Genomic DNA, 20305 nt, shown 5'->3' on the forward strand with positions numbered 1-20305 from the left:
TGATGGAGTGCAGCCTCCTAAAATATGTAACACGTAATGGCTTATTCCCCAGCTGGCTCTCGCTTAGTTACAAAAGTAACTTCTAAACGGGGCAGGTGTGGGAGTTTTCTGATGGGAATGACCCTGGCAGAACTCCCTGACCCCACCTTCAGACAACTGGATGCTTCAGTAAAGTCAACCAAATAGCTTTTCCTGTTCTGGAATGTCAGTTCAAATGCAAAGATGTCTAGTGGGCACACTTGCTAAAACCCTCAGCTTCCTGGGAGGTGATGGGGCTACTCTGCCTAACTAGTTATTTTGGAAAGACGTAAAATGCTCTCGAACTCCCATTGTGTTGGAACATGCTGGTTCCTTGCCTAGAGAGGGGTAAGGAGTTCTGGCTGCAGCGAGAACTTTAATTATTTAGAGCCCTGGTTCTTGCATAAAGCTCAGGAAGCCAGGGTGTGGCATCGGTCTATCCGTGTGACACACAGCCTACCAAACTCCTCGCTGCTACCAAAAATGTGAAGCACAATTGATGACATATCTCAATGGCCACGACGGGCTGAGAACATACCAGCTTCACCATATCCTGCTGCACACTGGCAGTGCCAGGCTCACGGCTTCCGCTGGGAACAATGCCCAGAGGTCATGCAGCATGGCCTGGTGAGAAGCCAAGCTGTGTATATGTACATCACGGCTCTTCAGGTGCCATTGTGCATATGAGGCCTGGCATCCTTCCAGTTTTGGACGTTAAACTTCGTCATGGAGCAGAGGGGGGGCTGACTGAGGTCATACTCTTGGTTTCATCCAACTAAACGGAGGAGAGGCTGGGAAAGGCCCCGCCTTAGGAGCATGGCAGGTAGTGAGCCGGTGGGGATGGTACCACCCTGGCTGCATAGGAAAGTGGGAAAGCCCTTGACATGTTTCATTTAGAATGTCACCCCACAGAAGAAAAGCATGTTTCAGTTCCTGGCGCCAGTGGAGATGCATTGTTCCAGGCAGAACCCCGGAGACTCCGCTATCCAAGGAGCCCTGCCTTTCTCGCTATAAATCACAGCACATTTAGAGTGTTAAGGAGGTGTAACTTCTGGGAAATGGTCACCTGATTGCAGCACACACCTTTGGCAAAGCCCCGGAAGGTGGAGGGGAGTTTTTGTTTGGATTTGGCATAGAATTTAATCAGGAAGGTGGCAGAAGGTATGCCTTGTGGGAGAAGGTGCCTCTTCAAATAACAAGACATAGTTATTTATAAAGAGGACCCAGGCAGCCAACCCTTTGCCCTCAGCACTTCATCCCTTCAAAGCAGAGCCTCTACCTTGCACAAGGTAAATCAATTCCATGATAGCAGCTTTGGGCTTGTCTACACGGTGGGGTAATGTGCTCTGGGGGATGTGATTTCTAAAGTGTGTTAATTGGTCCATGCAGACCCTGCTGGTAGTTAAAGCATTCCAGGGAATGTGCAGTACGCACCAGCAGGGACCACATGGACCAATTAATGTGCATCACAACGCGCTTTAGAAATTACAGCCGCATGGTGCACATTACATTAGCCACCGTGTAGACAAGCCCGGAGAGTCACTCCCAGTTGTTGAGCAGTTCTGAGTTGGTCCCTTGTCACAAATGTAAAGGGCTGGTATAGAGCAGGCCAGGGAGAGCGAGGCACGGCTCCCTCGTTCTCAGCAATGACTTCGGACAGTCAAGCAGAATAACTCACACGTCCATTAATTTAAAAAAATCAGTTTATTAAAAAATATATCTTTCCCTGTTCTTCGTTTCCCAGCCTCTCTGCTGGTAAATAATTCAGTTAAAAAAGACGTCTTGTATTGCACACTTGGAAACATCTTTGTTCTCATTGTTAAAATGCCTGATTCATTTGACAACACAGTACTCTGAAAGCCCAGGAGGTGTCGCTGGCCCAGCACACATCCCTCCTAACACTCCCACAGCCCACCCTACTCAGCTCCCAGGAGGCCATGGCAGGAACCGACTAGGAAGAGGGAGATTGAGTCATGGCTGGGCGCCCACCCTTCCATACAGAATGCACTTGCCAGGAGTGTGCTCACTGGGCACACCAGAGAAGACAATGAGCTGCAGCCTTCACTCTGGGGTCGCAATGGGAGTTTTGCTGTTGACTTCAAGGGAGGCAGAATTGGACCCTGAATGTTCTCGTGTTCATGTTCTCGAGGCAGGGAAACGCCAGTGATTCGGGCTAACCCAATCTGAGAGAACGGGCATGAGCAGTGACCTTTTTAGAACCAATGTTTGAAACTCAGTGGGTCAGAGCTGCAGGTACAGTGCCCCCTGGCCAGGACGGAACTAGTGGTAGGACCCAAGGAGCCCGTGCACAGGGGCTTGGCATCAGAGAGGGCAGTTCCATAGGGAACTCGCTGCATGCTAATGGACAAGGGGAGTTTGAGGGCCACACGCCTGGGTATGGGGTCAGTGTATCTTCTGCTCACTATTGCCCATTGAGGCTGGGTCTGGGTACAGGAATTCCAGGGGGCTCTGCTGCCACTGTGCCCAGGAGTGGGATTCCTCTTCCTTCCTGGCGCTTGAGATGCTCCCCAGAGCACAGGCCAGTTCTTCGGGCGGTGTGCCAGCCAATGGGGCTGGCATTTGAATGGTACTTCCCAGCAGAAGGGCCCGGCCCGTGGGTCAAATGACTGCAGCATGAAGAGGATTCAGCTGCCCTTTGAGTGCCGGAACCTGAGTGTGCCAAGGGCACCTGCACTGTCAGTGGGATACTTTGGGGCTAGTGTAAGAGTGGGTCTGACTGTGGTTTGAGGAGCGCACTGATTGCTGTGTCTGGTCATTATCCTGCTCAAAATTAGACTTCGGGCATTTTAAAGGAAGGGCTGGGGCTGCGTCTGGCTCCCTTTTACTCAGGCTGAGTAGTGCCTTACTCCAGGAGGAGTTCGACTGGCTTTCAAGGTTCTCCCCCAGGCTAAGGAATTTCTCTCTTGGGGTGGGGCTGGCAGAATCCTGCCCGCTCCGTGTTTAGCCGAACCGGTTAGAATCTGACCCTACAGTGGCATTTTCCTTTCCTCTCCCCACCATCCAGTACCTGCATGGTTTTAACGCTTTCCCCAGAGCTCCCTCTCGGCCTGCCCCATGCCAAGTAACACAAGCCGTCCCACATGTCAGGCCTGGAGCAGCTGTGGGGTTATGCTGGATAGGCCCGCTTCTCCCGAGGCGTGATTCCTACCCAGATGAAATGGGGAGGGTGGTGGCTTGTCTCTGTTTGGCAAGGCCCATCACGGCTCAATTCCACATCCTGCACAAACCTTTCACTGGAAAACACCAGGGACTGGGACCTGGCGTTACCAACCACTGCTCTGTGCTGGGGGGCTGAGTCCTCCTGCCTGCACTCCTCCCAGGGCTCTGAACCCTACCCAAGAGTCCCTCAGTGCTCACCCCCAGACACACACCTCTCGCTCCTGGACACCCGGATTACACGTTCATTGCCTACTGTGGCCTCTGGAGGAGGAGATAAATACTGTCAATGGCTCCTGCCCTCCAGCGTGTCGGGCAGCGGGTCTGTGAATGCCGCTTTTAGCTGCAAAGTGCTGTAGTTGGGCGGCGGAGTCCTGGGCATGTGATTTTCCTGGGGCAGTGGTAAGCGAAGGGCAGTGTTAAAGGTGGGCAGGTCCTCGTCGATGCACACGGGGTTGTCGTGGCCCTCTTTGGCCGGAGCGTTAACCTGAGGGGGTGCTGCCTTTCGGTCATTCCACCATTTCTTCGCCTTTTGCCAGTAGCGCCGCATGATGATGAAGAATGAGTCGATGAAGAAAACTTCGATGATCTCAATGACACAAACCACGGAGCAGCTCATCCAAAGGCCCAGCTGGCCCCCAAAGTTGGAAAGAAGAATGACAAGCTGGAGGAGAAGAGAGTGCAAGGTTACGCCGGACCCAGCCAGGCCTCCCTGGGGGCCGGGACAGCAGCAGCGAGCAATCGGCGTCTGTCACAAGGTGCCCAGGGACAGGGTAACTAGACACCATTAAAGGGACACAATACAGAGGAGTCTGGGTGCTAAAGTGAAGGCGAACTGTAATGGGCACGTCTCTAAGCTTCCTGCCGGCTCCTCTCTCACTTACGCTTTAGAAATACCAGCTAACACAGAAACCGAAAAGTCGCTGACACTTGTCTCAGGGCTGTTCCTAGAGGAGAGGTGCCTACGTGACAGAGGACAAGGACTGAATGGGCCAAGGAACCTGAGCTCCCCTCATGCCCCTGGAGAGGGTAGCGACAGGACAGAACTGGGGCACATTGCAGGGCACTGTTTGGGGAAGCTAGTCCTGTTGCTACCTGCACTGGACCCATTCTGGGTCTAAACAGACGCTTGCAGACGTCAGAGCTTACGTTGTTGGCGGGATTCTCGGAAATGAATCTCTCGTTCAGGTCTTTGTAGAACACCACGAGGTTTGCGAGGTCCGTTCTGGGAAGGGAGAGAGAGAGAGCAGGCCCTGGCTTTAGTCAAACACTAGTGTGAGGCTCACTGAAGAGTGATTTAAAGAACCAGTTGGACGGGTAGGGCCAGGGGAGCGTTCTTTTCTATTGCCATTGTTAGGGCCGCGGCGATTGTATCTGAACTCGGGACACAGGCTGGAAATACACAGGGGGAAACTTACTTGTTCAGCATTTTGTTAATTTTCTGCCCTTTGTCCCAGGAGAGGACTCGAAGCATCCAGTCCTTGGAAAACAAGAAAACAATGCAACTGCCATGAGCGCAAGCCCAGGGAGCCCAGGACACGACAGCTCATTTGGCCCAGGTTTCAGTCTAGAATGCCATGATTGTGTGGTAGGGGACCTCACGCTACCACCGGGGAGGGGGGATCTCGCAGACCCAGAGAGACTGACCCCCCCAGGGGACAAGTTCCAGGTTAGCTGGTGAGCTCCTTGGCCAGGGCCATGTCCTTGTACCTGGGTATGGGAGCCTCACGCATTGCAAGTGTTCAGATCCCCTGGTCAGGAGCACCAGGCCGATGCTCACAAATACAGGAGGGGCCTCTCACTTCCAAAGCTGCACCTCTGGATTGACCTGGTTCCTGTTGGAGCTGGGAAGCTTCCCCTCCCCATTTTGTTTGCCCTTGTAACCTCATCTCCCCATCGCTGAGAAATCTGGGCTCACCCCTCCCTCACGGAGACTGCCGGGAACCCCTGGAGGATGTGACAAAGCAGCAGAAGCAGGAAAGCCCCAGCCTGACAATGATCCTGTGGTCCGAGGCACAAGGGAACCAAGCCAGCCGGACGCAGCGCCTGCTGCCCTCATTGTGTGTCTAGGCTGGCTGAGCGAGCAGAGCAGAACCGGGAGCTCACCTCAGAAACTGAAGATGGCCACTGGGCTAAGCTGGTGGTCAGCGTCCATTCCTTAAAGCTGTGGGAAAAGAGGCCTGGTGTTAGCTGTAGGTCTGAATTCCTGCATGAGGAATGTTTCATTTCTTGCCTATCTGGCAGCAGGACTTACCTGCAGGCTTCTTTGCAAATCTGCTGACAACCCAGCTGCTCCTTCACAAACTTCTCATGCAGCTTGTAGTAGCAGTACACTGCAGGAAGAGAGCGCAGGGTAACTGGCTGGGGAAGCCAGCGAGAGAGTCTGGGCTTGGGAGACCTGCGTTCATTCCTGGCTCTGGAACAGACTCCCTTTGTGCCTTGGGCAAGTCCCCTCTCTTCTGAGGTTCTCATTTCCCCCGCTACAAAGTGGGGATAAATACTTCCCCTGGAAAGACGCGCTCCTCGGGCAGGGACAGGCTCTTGCCAAGCGTCTGCACAGAGTCTAGCACAGTGTTTCTCAAATGCAGCCACCAGAGGGTTTTCTTGTGGCCACAGCCTCCTTCACTGTGATTTGGGGGGGAGGGGAAAGCAGCGGCCCCCTCCCTGTTGCTCCTGGATGCACTGCCCTGGGGCTGGTTGCTGGGGTACCAGCAGGGGTTTGGGCCCCTGGAGACACCTGGGCAACCCTGGAGGAGCAGGCAGCTGGTGAGTCCGCCCCCAGTGCCCCCTTACTAGCTAGCAGTAAATACGTTAAGATGATTTGGACGTGTCTATGTGCATATTTGTTTGTTTTTCCTAACGCTAATTAAGTATTTTAGGAAAAAGTGTGAGTGGCCACCAGCAAGAGTTGGTGGCCGCACTCTGACTGGCCACCAAAACATGTGTCCTGAGAACCCCTAGCACAACAGAGCGCTGGACGCAGGCGGGGCCTCCAAAGGCTCCCAGAGCACAACCCAGTAGCGTTCCGAAGCGCGTAGCTGGGATTTCAGAGACACGGGAGCTCTTGCTAGCGGAGAGCTAATCTCCGGGCTGAGCAATCAAAGCTGGCAAGGGTGCCCGCGTTACTCCAAGGCAGATTCACCTTTCCTCCAGCCCGGCTGGGCTTGTGTGGGTGGAGATTTCAGAGGAGAATAGGGTGTGTGGTAATGATCTAATGCCAGGGGCTGAGCTGGGCGTGTCTGTCAGGAGCACATTTGGTGGTTGTAACCAGGCGGTAGAGGAGGCTGCGTGGGGACTTGAGAACTTACTCCAGTTGGGGTATTTCTTGTAGTTGCAGTACTCTGCACCAGGAGGCAAGGGCTGGGCGTACTGGGCACAGCCACAGGTATCCACCATGGCCCTCTGGAAACAGGAATGCAGGCAAATCTGCAGGGAAATAAACCAAGAGTTGGGTTTCTATGAGCCAACCAATGCGCCAGGATGCCTGGGTTGCTTCTAGGTTCTGCCACTGACTGCTCTATTCCAGAACGGGTCGTCAGCTGGAACCAGCAGGGTCTAACATTTCCAGCTGGGATTTCCTATAGGTGGGGCCCCATCTTCAGTCCCTACCAACTGCAGTGCAGGGCTCTGTGCTTTAATGAACTAATCCTACTGGAGTCCTGTGTGACCTCAGCTGGCATCACATCCCAGGGGGCTGCATTTTTATACTTGATAAAAGAAGAATCAAGCCCAGGTGCCGGATTTGCAAAAAGTAGCAATTAATATAAGCGCAATGGGAATTATCATGGAGGAAACCAGGATGCCCGATGCTTTCAAGGCAGAGCCTATTACAGGAGTCATGCAAAACTAGTGGAAACTTTCTTTGTAAGCGTTCTGCTGCTTGGACACAGGTTAGATCGTATCAGTTATTCATGGAGTCTTATCTGACAGGGGTCACAATTTCGGGCTTCAAGGGTTACACTAAGCCACAACATTTGTTTGGCAAATATTTTCCAGTCCAGCAGTGCCAGAGAATTGCATAATGAGCCAATGTTCCTGCTATATGACAAAATCCCCAAGGCAACTTCAAGCTTCAATCACTTTGGAACAAAACCCTACTTTTAAAAGCACTACGGTATTCTACAGCTGTGCTCCAAAGCATTTCAACTGGAGCAGAGCTTCTGCAGGGTTGGGGGCTAGCACTGCAGAATACGGCCCCGTTTGTATACGGGGATCGCCCAAATGACTGAAAAACCTGAGGAAGAATCTCGGTGGGGCTAGAAAGCTCATCTCTCTCACCAACAGAAGTTGGTCCAAGAGCAGATTTAAAATTTGTATTAAGACGTTGTTTAAGGGAACAGTACATAGTTTATACACGGAAGTTTCTGGTTACATCCCCCACCTTGTCTCTGACAAAGCAAATGTAACAGAGCTTTACCTGGAGCGAGTAGCTCTTGTTGTAGAGGTTTGCTACTGGAATGTCCGTGCCAGTCTCGGTGCAGTCGCTGTACGGTTTGCTTAGCTTGTGAGACTGAGTCTGAAAACCAGAAACCAAATGTTCATTTGCGAGACCCCAGCAGAGCTGAAGGAAAGACACCATTCAGTGCTGCTTATTGGACACCCTGGGATCAGAGTCCTAAACAATAACAACGATGATGCAGGACTGAAGCTACTTCTGGGCTGTGCCCACACCGTATAGCTTATGTGAATTAGCCTGTAGGACATAGGCTGCTTTTGTGGAGGAGATTATGTGGCTAGAATTGTTCTTAGATTCTTTCTTAATTACATTTGACACCTCCATGAGATGCCTCCTGTCGCAATCTTTTCTGGGCATTCACCTTTCCCCATTCTGTCTCCTGTGCCTGGAATAAGGGGCCTCCTGATTGAGGGCTCCATACTGACAGGTGTTGAGTGTCTTCAACCTCTCCTGAAGCCAATGGGAGTTAAGACCACTCAGCAGCTCAGAGGTTCTGGCTACTAGTGCACTTGGCTACCTCGCTTACCTCCTTCCAACTTCCCTGCTTCTGCCTAGCCTCTCCCACTCGCCCACCCACCGACAGTCCTAAAAGAATGCCTGGAGACGTGCACCAGATCTCAGGAATACTCATTCAAGCGTCTGTACATCCATCCTCTCTGCCCGTACCGTGTCTGACTTGGCCACAGATCCTGCAGTCAGCTCCAGGAGCACAGACCCAGCAAAGGGGCTCCATGTGGGTACAGGGTTCTGTGCTAGTAGATCTGACTGTAGGACCAGGGCCTGAGGGTAAATTCCTTGGGGCAGGATCTGTCTGTAAAGCACTATGCACAGCTATGGGGCTGTAGAAATTCCAGACCCCAGCAACCCTGGCTGCAGTCACTTGTGCAGTGCAGCTCAATTGCTTCAATCAAAGACTGAAATTACACCCAGAAGGGGCAAGGAAAGACACTGATTCAGTCTGGTGAGAGCAAGAAGAGACTGGTTGCTTTTGAAAATTCATGTGAAATGGCTTTTAAGTGTCACTCTTTCAGTTCCTGGAAGAGATCTAATGCTAGGAATCCTGCCTCGCAGGATCTGCTACTGGGTCCCTTTGCTTGTCTTGTCCTTGGCTTCTGAGAGCTGCTTTTGGTAGAATTTCTGCTGTGGCATGAACTCCTCTTCTGTCATTCCTGCACTGAAATAACATTGCTCTGTGTGTGGACAAGGGGCGGGAGACATTACCCATGTCTGGTTTAGGACATTGTGGCCAGTATATTTAGAGGGTGGAGGGTCTTGGTGCATCTACAGAAATGCATGTGCATCCATTATGTATCCAGAAACCCACATTTGCAAAATACCATGTGCCCGTGTACAAGCCCATCTGTGCACACACATGCAGCCGTGTAGTGGCATGGGCATTTCAGTGGATGTGTGCACTGAGCTCTCCTTTGCATAACTGGATGCATGTGCAGGATTGATCAGGGTGCTCCGAGGAGACAGTGTTGTGGGGGTTGCATGTGAAGCAGCCCATCTGTGACAATCACAGATCGCTCTCTATAAAGGCTCCCAGGAAATGCCAGGCTCGGATTCTTCCTCCTCATGATAGTCACTACTAATATGGCACCAAGATGTAGTTTTTTATTCTGAGATGAAGAAACTGGAAGCGGGATTCTACCTTCTCTGATACATCCCAATGCAAGCAGCCTGTTTGTAAGCTCTTAAACCCAACTCCAAGGAAATGTATTGAATCTTATTTTTGTGTATTGCATAAACTACCATATTTCAGGGTACTCAAAGTCTAATCACCTACACATTCAGAATATTTGCAATGGCTTCCTGCTAACCAATATATTGATTATGAGAGGGCACTTCTTCCATGTCAGACTTTGTGTGTTAATCTTTTCTGTTTGAGTGACTATCTTATTCACTGTGCACCAAGTCTTGTCCTGTGGCCAGCTGATGCCAGAAATCTACTGCCCCAAGACATGGCTCTGGGACTTTAAGGCGGTGTATGAGATAGTTGAGGAATGCCAAGGCAAACCATGTTTTTCAGTATCTACAGTTGTTCCAGTAGAGTTTCGCTAATGTGATATGTGGACTTGTTCTTATTCTATAGGCAGCAGAACAAGGACATGGGGGTTAGGCAGGACTGGGAGATATTTTAGGTCTCTATAGATCTAACCCTCTGCTGCTGATTACTCATGCCTGCTTTTATAGAAACCTACAAGCCTCTTTGAGAAAGTCCCATATTTTTAGACACTATAAAGTCCCTTGTCCCTAATGCTGATCCAGACACCTGGAAGATAGTCATCTCGATGCACATTTGAACCTATCAGACTTTATCCTACTGTCCTTTCTAATGCATGGACTATCGGGGCAGGGCAGGGCACACCCAGCCCTCCAAATAAGCAGCTTCGCTGGGTGTTTGTGGTACAGTGAACAGCAGAGAAAAGAAAAGCCCAAACAATCACTGAACTGGTCCCTGAGATTAATGGGGAAGTTTGTCTCTTCTGATGGCACAGCTTTAGCTTCTCTGCAACAGGCACAGGCCCCTTAGGACGCTATCACCTACTCTACACTGAACTACTTTGGGAAACTCCCAGCACCTTATTTCAGCCTCCACCCTTCCCCCAGTGACAGCAATGGTGGGAGATTCCCCTTGGCAGGGTCTCTTCACCGCCAGCCCAGCAGGGCAGGAAGCACAGAACCCAGCTAGCCAATCAGAATAGACAGATGTCAGAGCTGTGCTTTAGCTCGTCTGCTCCAGCAGCCAAACCACGTCAGAACCTGATCTGACCACAGCCACGTCCGTCCTGTGCTACAGCACCTGAGTTAAACCAGGGGGTTGATGGTGTGGATAGCGCCTCAAACGTTGTAGGAAACATCAGAATCCTCAAGAAATCCACGGGATAAAACCAGGGTGACCCGTAGGTGTGGGATTCCCACAGGCCTGATTTCCAACAGCTCTCACCCCTGAGCAATGAAACGTGGCTCCGAAGAGTGCTCTAGCGCAGGTCAGTGACAGTGGCTCTCTCTCTGGCCTCATGCTTTCGAATGCGCTTCAGAGAGCCAGGCCTGGGGCATAACTGGACCCTCCCAGCTCTCTGCTAGCATTCCAGGATGCTGAGAGGCAGCAGCGGGATCTATTTAACACAGTTAATACAGTGTTTGTAAGCGCTACCGTGAGCCCGAGGAGAAAGATCTCTGCCACTCACAAAGTGCATCCCAATGGAGGTGGCCGTTGCAGTCTCAATCTCAGTCCCGATATCTTCAATAAAGGGATATTCATGCTGGTCGTGGACAATGATTTTGGCCCCGGTCGAGGTTACCAGGAAGGGATTGTAATCGGCTTCCTCTATGTAAAGAACAACCTGCAATCCTGCAGAACAAAGAAATAGCATTGACGGGGTTAAAAAAGCTAGATCCCTACCTCAGGGAGAGTCGACCAGTCTATGGTCACTGTACAGTCTTCTTCAGTTTTAACTGTCATCATCTCTTTGGACTGAACATATGGCTTCAAGTGGAATTGTCAGGATATCATGTGGGTGCATCAATGCCTGTCCAAGCACTGCTGCAGCTAATCTTTAGCATCCAGAACAACTAATAATAAATAAACAACTAAAAATAAACAGTTAGAATGTAACTGAAAACCTATTAAAAACCAAGTTACATAACTGGGGAGGAATAATTTCAGGTGGAAAAACTCTAGTGATGCAACAACATTTGATTCATGTGATTTGGCAACAGATTGGGGAAATGTTCATTTGAACCAACACAATCAGATAACATGTCTAGTTGTCAGTCAATCCCCTTAGGATCCAGTTCCCTGAACAATCTGCTTTCCAGTGTCTCTACTAACTTGGTTCCCTTACCGTACTCGCTGCCTCCTGTAGAGGTGGTCAGGACTTTTCCGTTTTCTCCACTATTGAAGGTGTAGCAGTTGCCATACAGTGGATGATGGAAAGGGGTGAAGTTTCTAAAAGAGAGCAAACATTTTTTTCATCCTAGGCTCTGGTCTAACTGCCTGTGGCAATGTAAATTACTCCCTGGATCTCCCATCAGCCTGACAGAAGAGATAGCAAGTGGGTTTAACGGGTGTTAAGGCTCCTAAATTAGACTGTTTGTTACTTAAGTGATGAGGCTCAATGTACATATTCATGCCATATCGCTACATAAAACAGCCAACAAACATGTTACAGTCCCAGGAAGAGAAGTGTGTGCACTATTAGGGTATTCAGTCACTAACTTCAGAGTGGGGGTAGCCTTGTGGCACCTGAGAGACTAACACATTTATTTGGGCATAAGCTTTTGTGGGCTAAAACCCACTTCATCAGATGCATGGAGTGGAAAATACAGTAGGAAGAGATATATATACAGAGAACATGAAAAAATGGGTGTTGCCATACAACTATAACGAGAGTAATCAATTAAGGTGGGCTATTATCAGCAGGAGAAATTAATTGACTTGTCTCGCTAGTTGGTATGGCGACCCCCATCTTTTCAGGTTTGGGGGGAGGGATAGTTCAGTGGTTTGAGCACTGGCCTGCAAAACCCAGGGTTGTGACTTCAATCCTTGAGGGGGCCACTTAGGGATCTGGGGCAAAAATCTGTCTGGGCATTGGTCCTGCTTTAAGCAGGGGGTTGGACTAGATGACCTCCTGAGGTCCCTTCCAACCTTGATATTCTATATCGTCCTACTGTATTTTTCACTCCATGCATCTGATTAAGTGGATTTTAGCCCACAAAAATGCCCAAATAAATTTGTTAGTCTCTAAGGTGCCACAAGGACTCCTTGTTCTTTTTGCAGTCACTAAATGAAATCCTGGTCCAGAATTTCTCCCTAAGAGCACACTGTGTTAGGCTGGTGAGTAGTTTTTGTGCACTGACCTTGTGTCACAAGATATGCCATCGAAGAAACACGTCAGCAGAAGATCCTCAGCGGAGTAGCCCATATTCACTTTCGTCTCCAAGGGTATTTGTGCCATGATGTTCATATAATGCAGCTTGTACCATTCTTGAATAGCATTTACCCCAGAGCTGAATGTGTAAACTGCACAGTCACTGCTGTTGTTTGGGTCACACTAATAATAATAAAGGAGGAAAATGAGTTTCAGGTGAGGAAGACGTGGTGTAATTTTCCGTTGAAGGGTTTGCAATATGATTTCTACTGAAAAATGCTACTCAAGCAGGAAGTTTCTAGTTGCAGGAGAAAAAAAAAAGGGGAAGACAAATGAGGTATGATGGGATACATAAACCAAGGAAGAAAATGGTTCCTCTTCAAAAGGTCCTTGGTGGACCTCGTGTTGAGAACTGTGTGCATTCTGAAGGCAGATCAGTCTGGAAAAGATACAGAGGAAGCAAACTGGCCTTTCCTGGGAGCATGGACATCAGGAACTGAATGTGTGTAACCTTAAAGAAGCATGGCAGGTGGAGGCTCATCATGGGGGATCTAAGAAATTACCTCTCCAGTGTCATGGTTGGCAATAAAGAGGAAGCATTTTAGGCTGGATTTCAAAAAGGACTTTTTCTTCCAGAGGGTTGCAGGCAAGTGGAATAATCTGCGGGAAGCGGTGGATGGACATGTTTAAGGAACCGGTGGATGAATGTTTACCTGCTGAAAATTGCACCCCATGTCAGGGGGCTGGATTTGGAAGATCTACAGTACATGGGTCTCTCCATCCTTGAAGGTTCTTTGTATCTATTCCTCACTAAAGCCTCAATTAACTCTTGAAAATTTATCATTTCCCTCCAGTGCTACACTTGTCATCTCCTCAAACAGCGGTGCCTGCCCCAGCACATCCACTCCCTCTGCCAACACCTCGCCCAGTCACCACATGGGAATGGAACTCACCAACTGAAAGCCCACGACATCTTGTGGATCCCCAGTATTCACCATGCTGGAACCCTGGTGAAAGACACTGGTCTCAATCTTCCGCTTATTGCCACTTGGAATCTCAGTCACAGTCTTCTTAGAGAGGTCTTCGAACTTTAGCAGAGGGATTCTTTCAAGAAATTTGCTCTCTGTAGCGTTCCAGTCATCTGCATCCCGACGTACCTTGGATTTGCCCTCTGAAAATCCATATAAAGTCTCCAGAGCATTTTTTGTCTCTTTGTCCAGTTCAGACAAGTGCTCTTTCATTGTACTATACCTACATTGGAGAGAAGGTAATAGGAAATAACAGGCCATATTCTCCCCGTGTCACCCTGCTGGACTACTCCATGCAGTCCTATCCTGTCCTATGCATTGTACAATGAATAGTTTACTATAGGGGACAGCCAGCTCTTCCTCATTCTCCTCCCTAGACTGACTTAGTACTGATGCTTCACTTCATATACTGTCTGGAACTTTTATTCACACAAGTAATTTGAATTGGCTTGGGTAAAAGCTGTATCGTAGAGATTGCCCATTGACTGAAGGACTATGAACAACAGGCCATTATAAACAGCAACAGACTGAACTGTGAAGAGGTCACTGTAAGGTCTGAGCTTCTTTAATATCTTAATTAATGAGCTGGAGAGGCTAGAGAAGGCAGTGACATATTGTAATACATTGAAGAGGAATTGCCAAAACTAGAGAGAGCAGAAAGATGGACGGGAAATGGAAAAGATTTATCCTGGGGACAATGCAATCTGAAGTGCAGATCCTCCATGGGCAGGAGAGACCAGAGGGCAGGAATGGCAGAGAGACTGGGATGGGGAGAGGGACAGCAGATTATACAGTTTGGCAGGAAAAAGAACCCAATGTGATTTTGGACAGCATATGCCAAGGCGTCCCATCCAAGAGAGAGGAGATGGCAAACTCTCTGCTCCCCGTTGGAGAGTGTGTGCCTGGAATATTAGTTAGGCCTGAGCTCTTCATTACTGGAAGGATGGCGTTCAGAGAGAGCCCCAGGAACGATCAGGGGTCCGGGGGGCTGACTTGTGCAGAAAGATAAAACAAGCGAAATGCATCTAGCTTGGCTCAGCACTGGTAAGTCAAATATGGCTACAGATGTCTGATGGGTGTAACCAGCCAGGAAGTAGAGGTGCTGCATTTGAGGGTGCTGCGGGAAGGGGGCAGAGATAACAGTAAGGAGGTGGAATTAAAGAGCAGTGGTGTCAGAGCAGCAGGATAAGCTTCCTGAGGGGCTCAGTGATGGAAAGAGTTTTGAGGAAAAATTATTTAACAAATGTCTGAGAAACACTTTCCTTGTGCCCTTTGAAAACACCCTGGCCGTAATGGTGTGACTGCCATTTATACAGCAATTAGCCACCCCCAGGCCCCTCGTGGCTTACTTGTAAGGGTTGATGTTGCAGATGGTGACAGCGGGGAAAGGCAGCTTCTGGAACTGCACAGTGACTGAGACAGAGGCCGTGTAATAGGACATGACGAGCTCAGCACACTGCCACAGGATCAGCCCCACGGCGCTCAAGGTGAGCAGGATCCAGATGAACCTGCGCAAGCGTCCCCTTGATACCACGATACGCCGGCAGCCATGCGTATTGGTGTTCATGCAGTACCAATGCATCAGCTCACTGACTGTTGGAGCCTGAGGGCCAGTCACTGGCAAAGTCTTCTTGATCTTGGCTTTGATCGTCTTCCCAGGAGCCATGTTTAACTCTACACATGAAGGATGACAAAATATTTTAAAGAAACAAAGTGGGTGAGGTAATATCTTTTATTGTACCAGCAATGGGTGAGAGAGACAAGCTTTTGTGATCAACGGCGCCATGTCTAGTTGGCAGCCGGTACCAAGCGGAGTGCCCCAAGGGTCGACCCTGGGGCCGGTTTTGTTCAACATCTTCACTAATGATCTGGATGATGGGATGGATTGCACCCTCAGCAAGTTCACAGATGACACTAAGCTGGGGGGAGAGGTAGATACGCTGGAGGGTCGGGATAGGGTCCAGAGTGACCTAGACAAATTGGAGGATTGGGCCAAAAGAAATCTGATGAGGTTCAACAAGGGCAAGTGCAGAGTCCTGCACTTAGAATCCCATGCACTGCTACAGGATGGGGGCCGACTGGCTAAGCAGCAGTTCTGCAGAAAAGGACCTGGGGATTACAGTGGATGAGAAGCTGGATATGAGTCAGCAGTGTGCTCTTGTTGCCAAGAAGGCTAACGGCATATTGGGCTGTATTAGTAGGAGCATTGCCAGCAGATCGAGGGAAGTGAATATTCCCCTCTGTTCAGCACTGGTGAGGCCACATCTGGAGTATTGTGTCCAGTTTTGGGCCCCCCACTACAGAAAGGATGTGGATAAATTGGAGAGAGCCCAGCGGAGGGCAACAAAAATGATTAGGGGGCTAGAGCACATGACTTATGAGGAGAGGCTGAGGGAACTGGGGTTATTTAGTCTGGAGAAGAGAAGAGTGAGGGGGGATTTGATAGCAGCCTTCAACTACCTGAAGGGGGTTCCAAAGGGGATGGAGCTCGGCTGTTCTCAGTGGTGGCAGATGACAGAACAAGGAGCAATGGTCTCAAGTTGCAGTGGGGGAGGTTTAGATTGGACATTAGGAAACACTATTTCACTAGGAGGGTGGTGAAGCACTGGAATGGGTAACCTAGGGAGGTGGTGGAATCTCCTTCCTTAGAGGTTTTTAAGGTCAGGCTTGACAAAGCCCTGGCTGGGATAATTTAGTTGGGGGTTGGTCCTGCTTTGAGCAGGGGTTGGACTCTATGACCTCCTGAGGTCTCTTCCAACCCTAATCTATAATTCTATGATTTTGCATTACAGAGCTCTTCTTCAGGTCTGGGAATAGGGTTTCCAACTCTCACTGAAGCTATCCTGTGAGATTCCCCCCCCACCCAACATGACAATGTAATTTTCTTAAAATATCCTATTAAAATCTTCCAGATTGCTTTCAGTAGTCACCCGGAGATCAATGCCGATTCCAGGAGACTCCAAGCCAATCCTGGAGGGTTGGCAACCCAATCTGGGAAAGGTACTCAGTATTTTACAAGGGCACTTCCCTAGGCAGACAGCGGTCTCTGGAGGGCACTCACAAACCTAGCAGAGGCAAAGCTCATTTATCTCTGGTATTTCTTGCTTGCTCCCTTTGCTAATTCTCCGGGTGATCAGTGTTAAGCCAGGGCCCCCAACCTTAGAGCTCATCTGCTCGTCCTGCACCAAATTCACTACGGGCCCAATCCTGCAAATACTGTTGATCTCAATGTTGGGGTTTACTGACACGAGTAAAGTTACTCTTACACAGAAGTGTTTGCAGGATTGGGCCCTAAGTGCACTTCCAGGGCGATAGACACCAAGCAGTTGCAAACAGCATAGTGACATGGACATAGCAGCTCAGGCTGGGAAGCACAGACCTCTGCTTGCAATAGAAACTGCTGCAGTTACAGAGATGGGAACCCAGAATTACTGGTACTAGCCAGGGAACGTGAGCATCTAGAAAGTGTCCTGGGGCACTGATCATTTTGCTAAATATTTCCCAGCTAGGAAGTGTCACTGTAGAATATATTTGTGCAACAAATAGCAAAACACTTTCCCACAAATGACACATTCTACAATCTATTCTTATTGCCGATTTGCCCAAGTCTCTTGAATTCATAAATCTTACAAAGGAAAATCACAGGATTTAAAACCAGACCTAAATACACGCACACGTGCAAATCTCCAGTAATGTACAAAATGTGAGAAAAATGAAGTTTACTCAAGAAATAGGAAACCATCATTTTGTACCTACGGACACGGGGGCCAATTGCAAAAGATTTAATCAAGTGAGCAACTTTACTGGTGCAGTCAGTCCCATTTGAGTTAATAGGGCTACTCGGGTGAGTAAAGTTACTCAGGTGCATGAGTTTCCCCAGGATCAGGGCCATGATTTGTGGCAAAGGAAGGGTCCCTCAGCCTTGTTAAGCAAGAGGCAGGCAGGCGCCTTTCCCGTGTGGTTTAAGTTATTCATTATTACAAGTGTTTGCTGATTTTAAGGTGAAAGATTTACACTTATTTTCTACCCAGATATTTCTAGGGAGTGGAGCTGAAGCAGCTGTGGGAGGCACCAGCCTCACCCCTCTGCTAACTGGGGCTCTCCTTTGTCACCCCCTGCCTGAGGCTCCCCTGGCCTTGTGAGGAACGCGGGTGGGATTATCCTGCACTCCTCCTGCCCAGGGGTTTTCCTGTGCAAGGAGGGAAGGATCAAGGCTCCTGCTGGGAACCAGCGGGAAACGGGCGCCGTCCCCCGGTCGGTGCTGGGACCCTTCGCTCACGGACGGAATGACAGGCTGGAAAGCTCTGCCATGCCCCGGGGGTGCCGCCAGCTCTCCAGCCAGGCGCTCTCAGCCCCCAGCGGCTCGGAGGCTGCGGTAGCTGCAGAGACAGACTCGCCTTTAAAACGCTCCGGTGTTTCCCGGTGGCTCCAGGGCGGGGAGGGGAGCTGGGGACACGGGACCCTCTGGCCGGGGGGCGGCTCTGGCTGCCCGGACACAGGAGGGGGCTTCGCAGCGCCTGGTGCAGGCTGCCCGGCTCATCTCAGCGCAGAGACGGGCAGGAGCCCGCGCCGGGCCAGGAGCCCGCGGCGGGGCAGCCACAGGGCGGAGGAGATGCCGGTGGACCCTGAGCGCCCAAGGACGGACAGGTGCGCACTCCCCCCCCGGAGCCCGCTCTGCTCCGGGCCCCCCCTGGTCCCTCCCCCTCGGAGCCCCTCGGGTCCCTCCCCCCGGACCCGCTCTGCCCCGGAGCCCCCCGGATCCCTCCCCCCGGGCCCCGCTCTGCCCCGGAGCCCCCCGGATCCCTCCCCCCCCAGCCCGCTCTGCTCCGGGCCCCCCCTGGTCCCTCCCCCTCGGAGCCCCTCGGGTCCCTCCTCCCGGAGCCCGCTCTGCTCCGGAGCCCCCCGGGTCCCTCCCCCCCCCCCGCCCGCTCTGCTCCGGGCCCCCCGGATCCCTCCCCCCGGGCCCCGCTCTGCTTCGGGGCCCCCCGGATCCCTCCCCCCGGGCCCCGCTCTGCTCCGGGCAATACCCCCCGTCCCTCCCCCTCGGATCCCCTCGGGTCCCTCCCCCCGGGCCCCGCTCTGCTCCGGAGCCCCTCGGGTCCCTCTTCCATCGAGCCCGCTCTGTTTCGGGGGCCCCCGGATCCCTCGCCCCGGGCCCCGCTCTGCTCCGGGCTCCCCCCCGTCCCTCCCCCCGGGGTCCCTCCCCCGCCCGGTGCCCGCTCTGCTTCGGGGCTCCCCGGGGCCCTCCCCCCGGGCCCCGCTCTGCTCCGCCCCCCCCCCCCCGGGCCCCGCTCTGCTCCGGAGCCCCCCGGGTCCCTCCACCCGGACCCCGCTCTGCTCCGGAGCCCCTCGGGTCCCTCCTCCCCGGATCCTCTCGGGGTCCCTCCCCCACCCGGAGCCCGCTCTGCTCGGGCCGCCCCCCGGACCCGCTCTGCCCCGGAGCCCCCCGTCCCTCCCCCCGGGCCCCGCTCTGCTCCGGGCCCCCCGGTCCCTCCCCCCGGGCCCCGCTCTGCTCCGGGCCCCCCCGGTCCCTGCCCCCGGGCCCCGCTCTGCTCCGGGCCCCCCCGGTCCCTGCCCCCAGGCCCCGCTCTGCTCCGGGCTCCCCCCGGTCCCTCCCCCTCGGAGCCCCTCGGGTCCCTCCCCCCGGACCCCGCTCTGCTCCGGAGCCCCTCGGGTCCCTCTTCCATCGAGCCCGCTCTGTTTCGGGGACCCCCGGATCCCTCGCCCCGGGCCCCGCTCTGCTCCGGGCTCCCCCCCGTCCCTCCCCCTCGGGGTCCCTCCCCCGCCCGGAGCCCGCTCTGCTCCGGGGCCCCCGGGTCCCTCCCCCTCGGAGCCCCTCGGATCCCTCCCCCCGGGCCCCGCTCTGCTCCGCCCCCCCCGGACCCGCTCTGCCCCGGAGCCCCCCGGGTCCCTCCACCCGGACCCCGCTCTGCTCCGGAGCCCCTCGGGTCCCTCCTCCCCGGATCCCCTCGGGTCCCTCCCCCCCCCGGACCCGCTCTGCCCCGGAGCCCCCGGTCCCTCCCCCCGGGCCCCGCTCTGCTCCGGGCCCCCCCGGTCCCTCCCCCCGGACCCGCTCTGCCCCGGAGCCCCCCGGGGCGCTCTCACCTCGCGTGTCTCCACGACCGGGGGACTCCATGCGGCCGGCGCGGCGGTAGGTGCTGCGGGCAGGGAGGCGGCAGGTGTCCGTGTGGGATGCGAGCGGCGCGCTCCGACCGACCCCTGCGGCCGCCCCGTCTCAGGTTGCTGCCCCGCCTCTGCCCGGCCCGCAGCGACCCCGCGGCGCCCCCTGCCGGCAGGCCTGAGCACAGGCCTTGGCACAGGCGTCGGGGCCCGCTGCCTGCGGAGCCGGTGGGGCGGCAGCTGCGGGGAGAGGGGCGGCAGGGCTGCGGGCAGGGGGCCTTGGGGGGCTGCCCCGCTGGTGGGACACGGGGTGAGCCTGGGCCCACAGGACCGGCCGGCTGCAGAGCAGTGCTGAGCGCTGCCGGGGTTCCCATGCCCAGGACAGATGCCTGGGGACAGGGGCCATCCGGCGGACAGGTGAAAACCCTGGATGAGGGGATGGGGCAGGAGAAGGGGTTAAATCGTGGGGAGCGTCCCCTCCTGTCCGTGGGTGGGGGGCAGCGCTCCCCACTGCGTCCTCTTGGCTGGCACCCGCAGCTGGGAGTCTAGACTGGGGGAGGTGCAGTGAGTAGGGAGTGTGCAGTGGGTTGGAGAGCGTGGGTGTGCAGTGTATTGAGGGGAATGTGCAG

At 53.0% G+C, this 20305-nt stretch overlaps 1 protein-coding gene across 1 annotated transcript; it reads right to left on the reverse strand.

Annotated features, from left to right (window-relative positions):
• Positions 1 to 1748: 1748 nt before the first annotated feature.
• Positions 1749 to 19729, reverse strand: SCNN1G (sodium channel epithelial 1 subunit gamma). The gene is made up of 13 exons (XM_044980290.1): positions 19662 to 19729; positions 14906 to 15230; positions 13482 to 13779; positions 12518 to 12711; positions 11503 to 11606; positions 10846 to 11009; positions 7613 to 7711; positions 6504 to 6621; positions 5450 to 5528; positions 5302 to 5359; positions 4614 to 4675; positions 4345 to 4420; positions 1749 to 3859 (listed from the first exon to the last, which is right to left on the reverse strand). The coding sequence occupies exons 1-13, from the start codon at positions 19690 to 19692 to the stop codon at positions 3482 to 3484; spliced, it is 1986 nt and encodes a 661-aa protein (XP_044836225.1). The 5' UTR covers positions 19693 to 19729; the 3' UTR covers positions 1749 to 3481.
• Between the last annotated feature and the right edge of the window lie 576 nt (positions 19730 to 20305).

Source organism: Mauremys mutica, chromosome 11, assembly GCF_020497125.1.
Source record: "Mauremys mutica isolate MM-2020 ecotype Southern chromosome 11, ASM2049712v1, whole genome shotgun sequence".
NCBI lineage: Eukaryota > Metazoa > Chordata > Testudines > Geoemydidae > Mauremys > Mauremys mutica.

Coding starts and splice junctions, on each gene's coding strand:
- SCNN1G (XM_044980290.1), bottom strand. CDS start 19,692: ATGGAGTCCCCCGGTCGTGGAGACACGCGAG. Junction 11,607..12,517: donor GGCATATCTTGTGACACAAG/GTCAGTGCACAA, acceptor GCTCTCTTTTAG/AAACTTCACCCCTTTCCATC. Junction 6,622..7,612: donor ACAAGAGCTACTCGCTCCAG/GTAAAGCTCTGT, acceptor ATTTCCCTGCAG/ATTTGCCTGCATTCCTGTTT.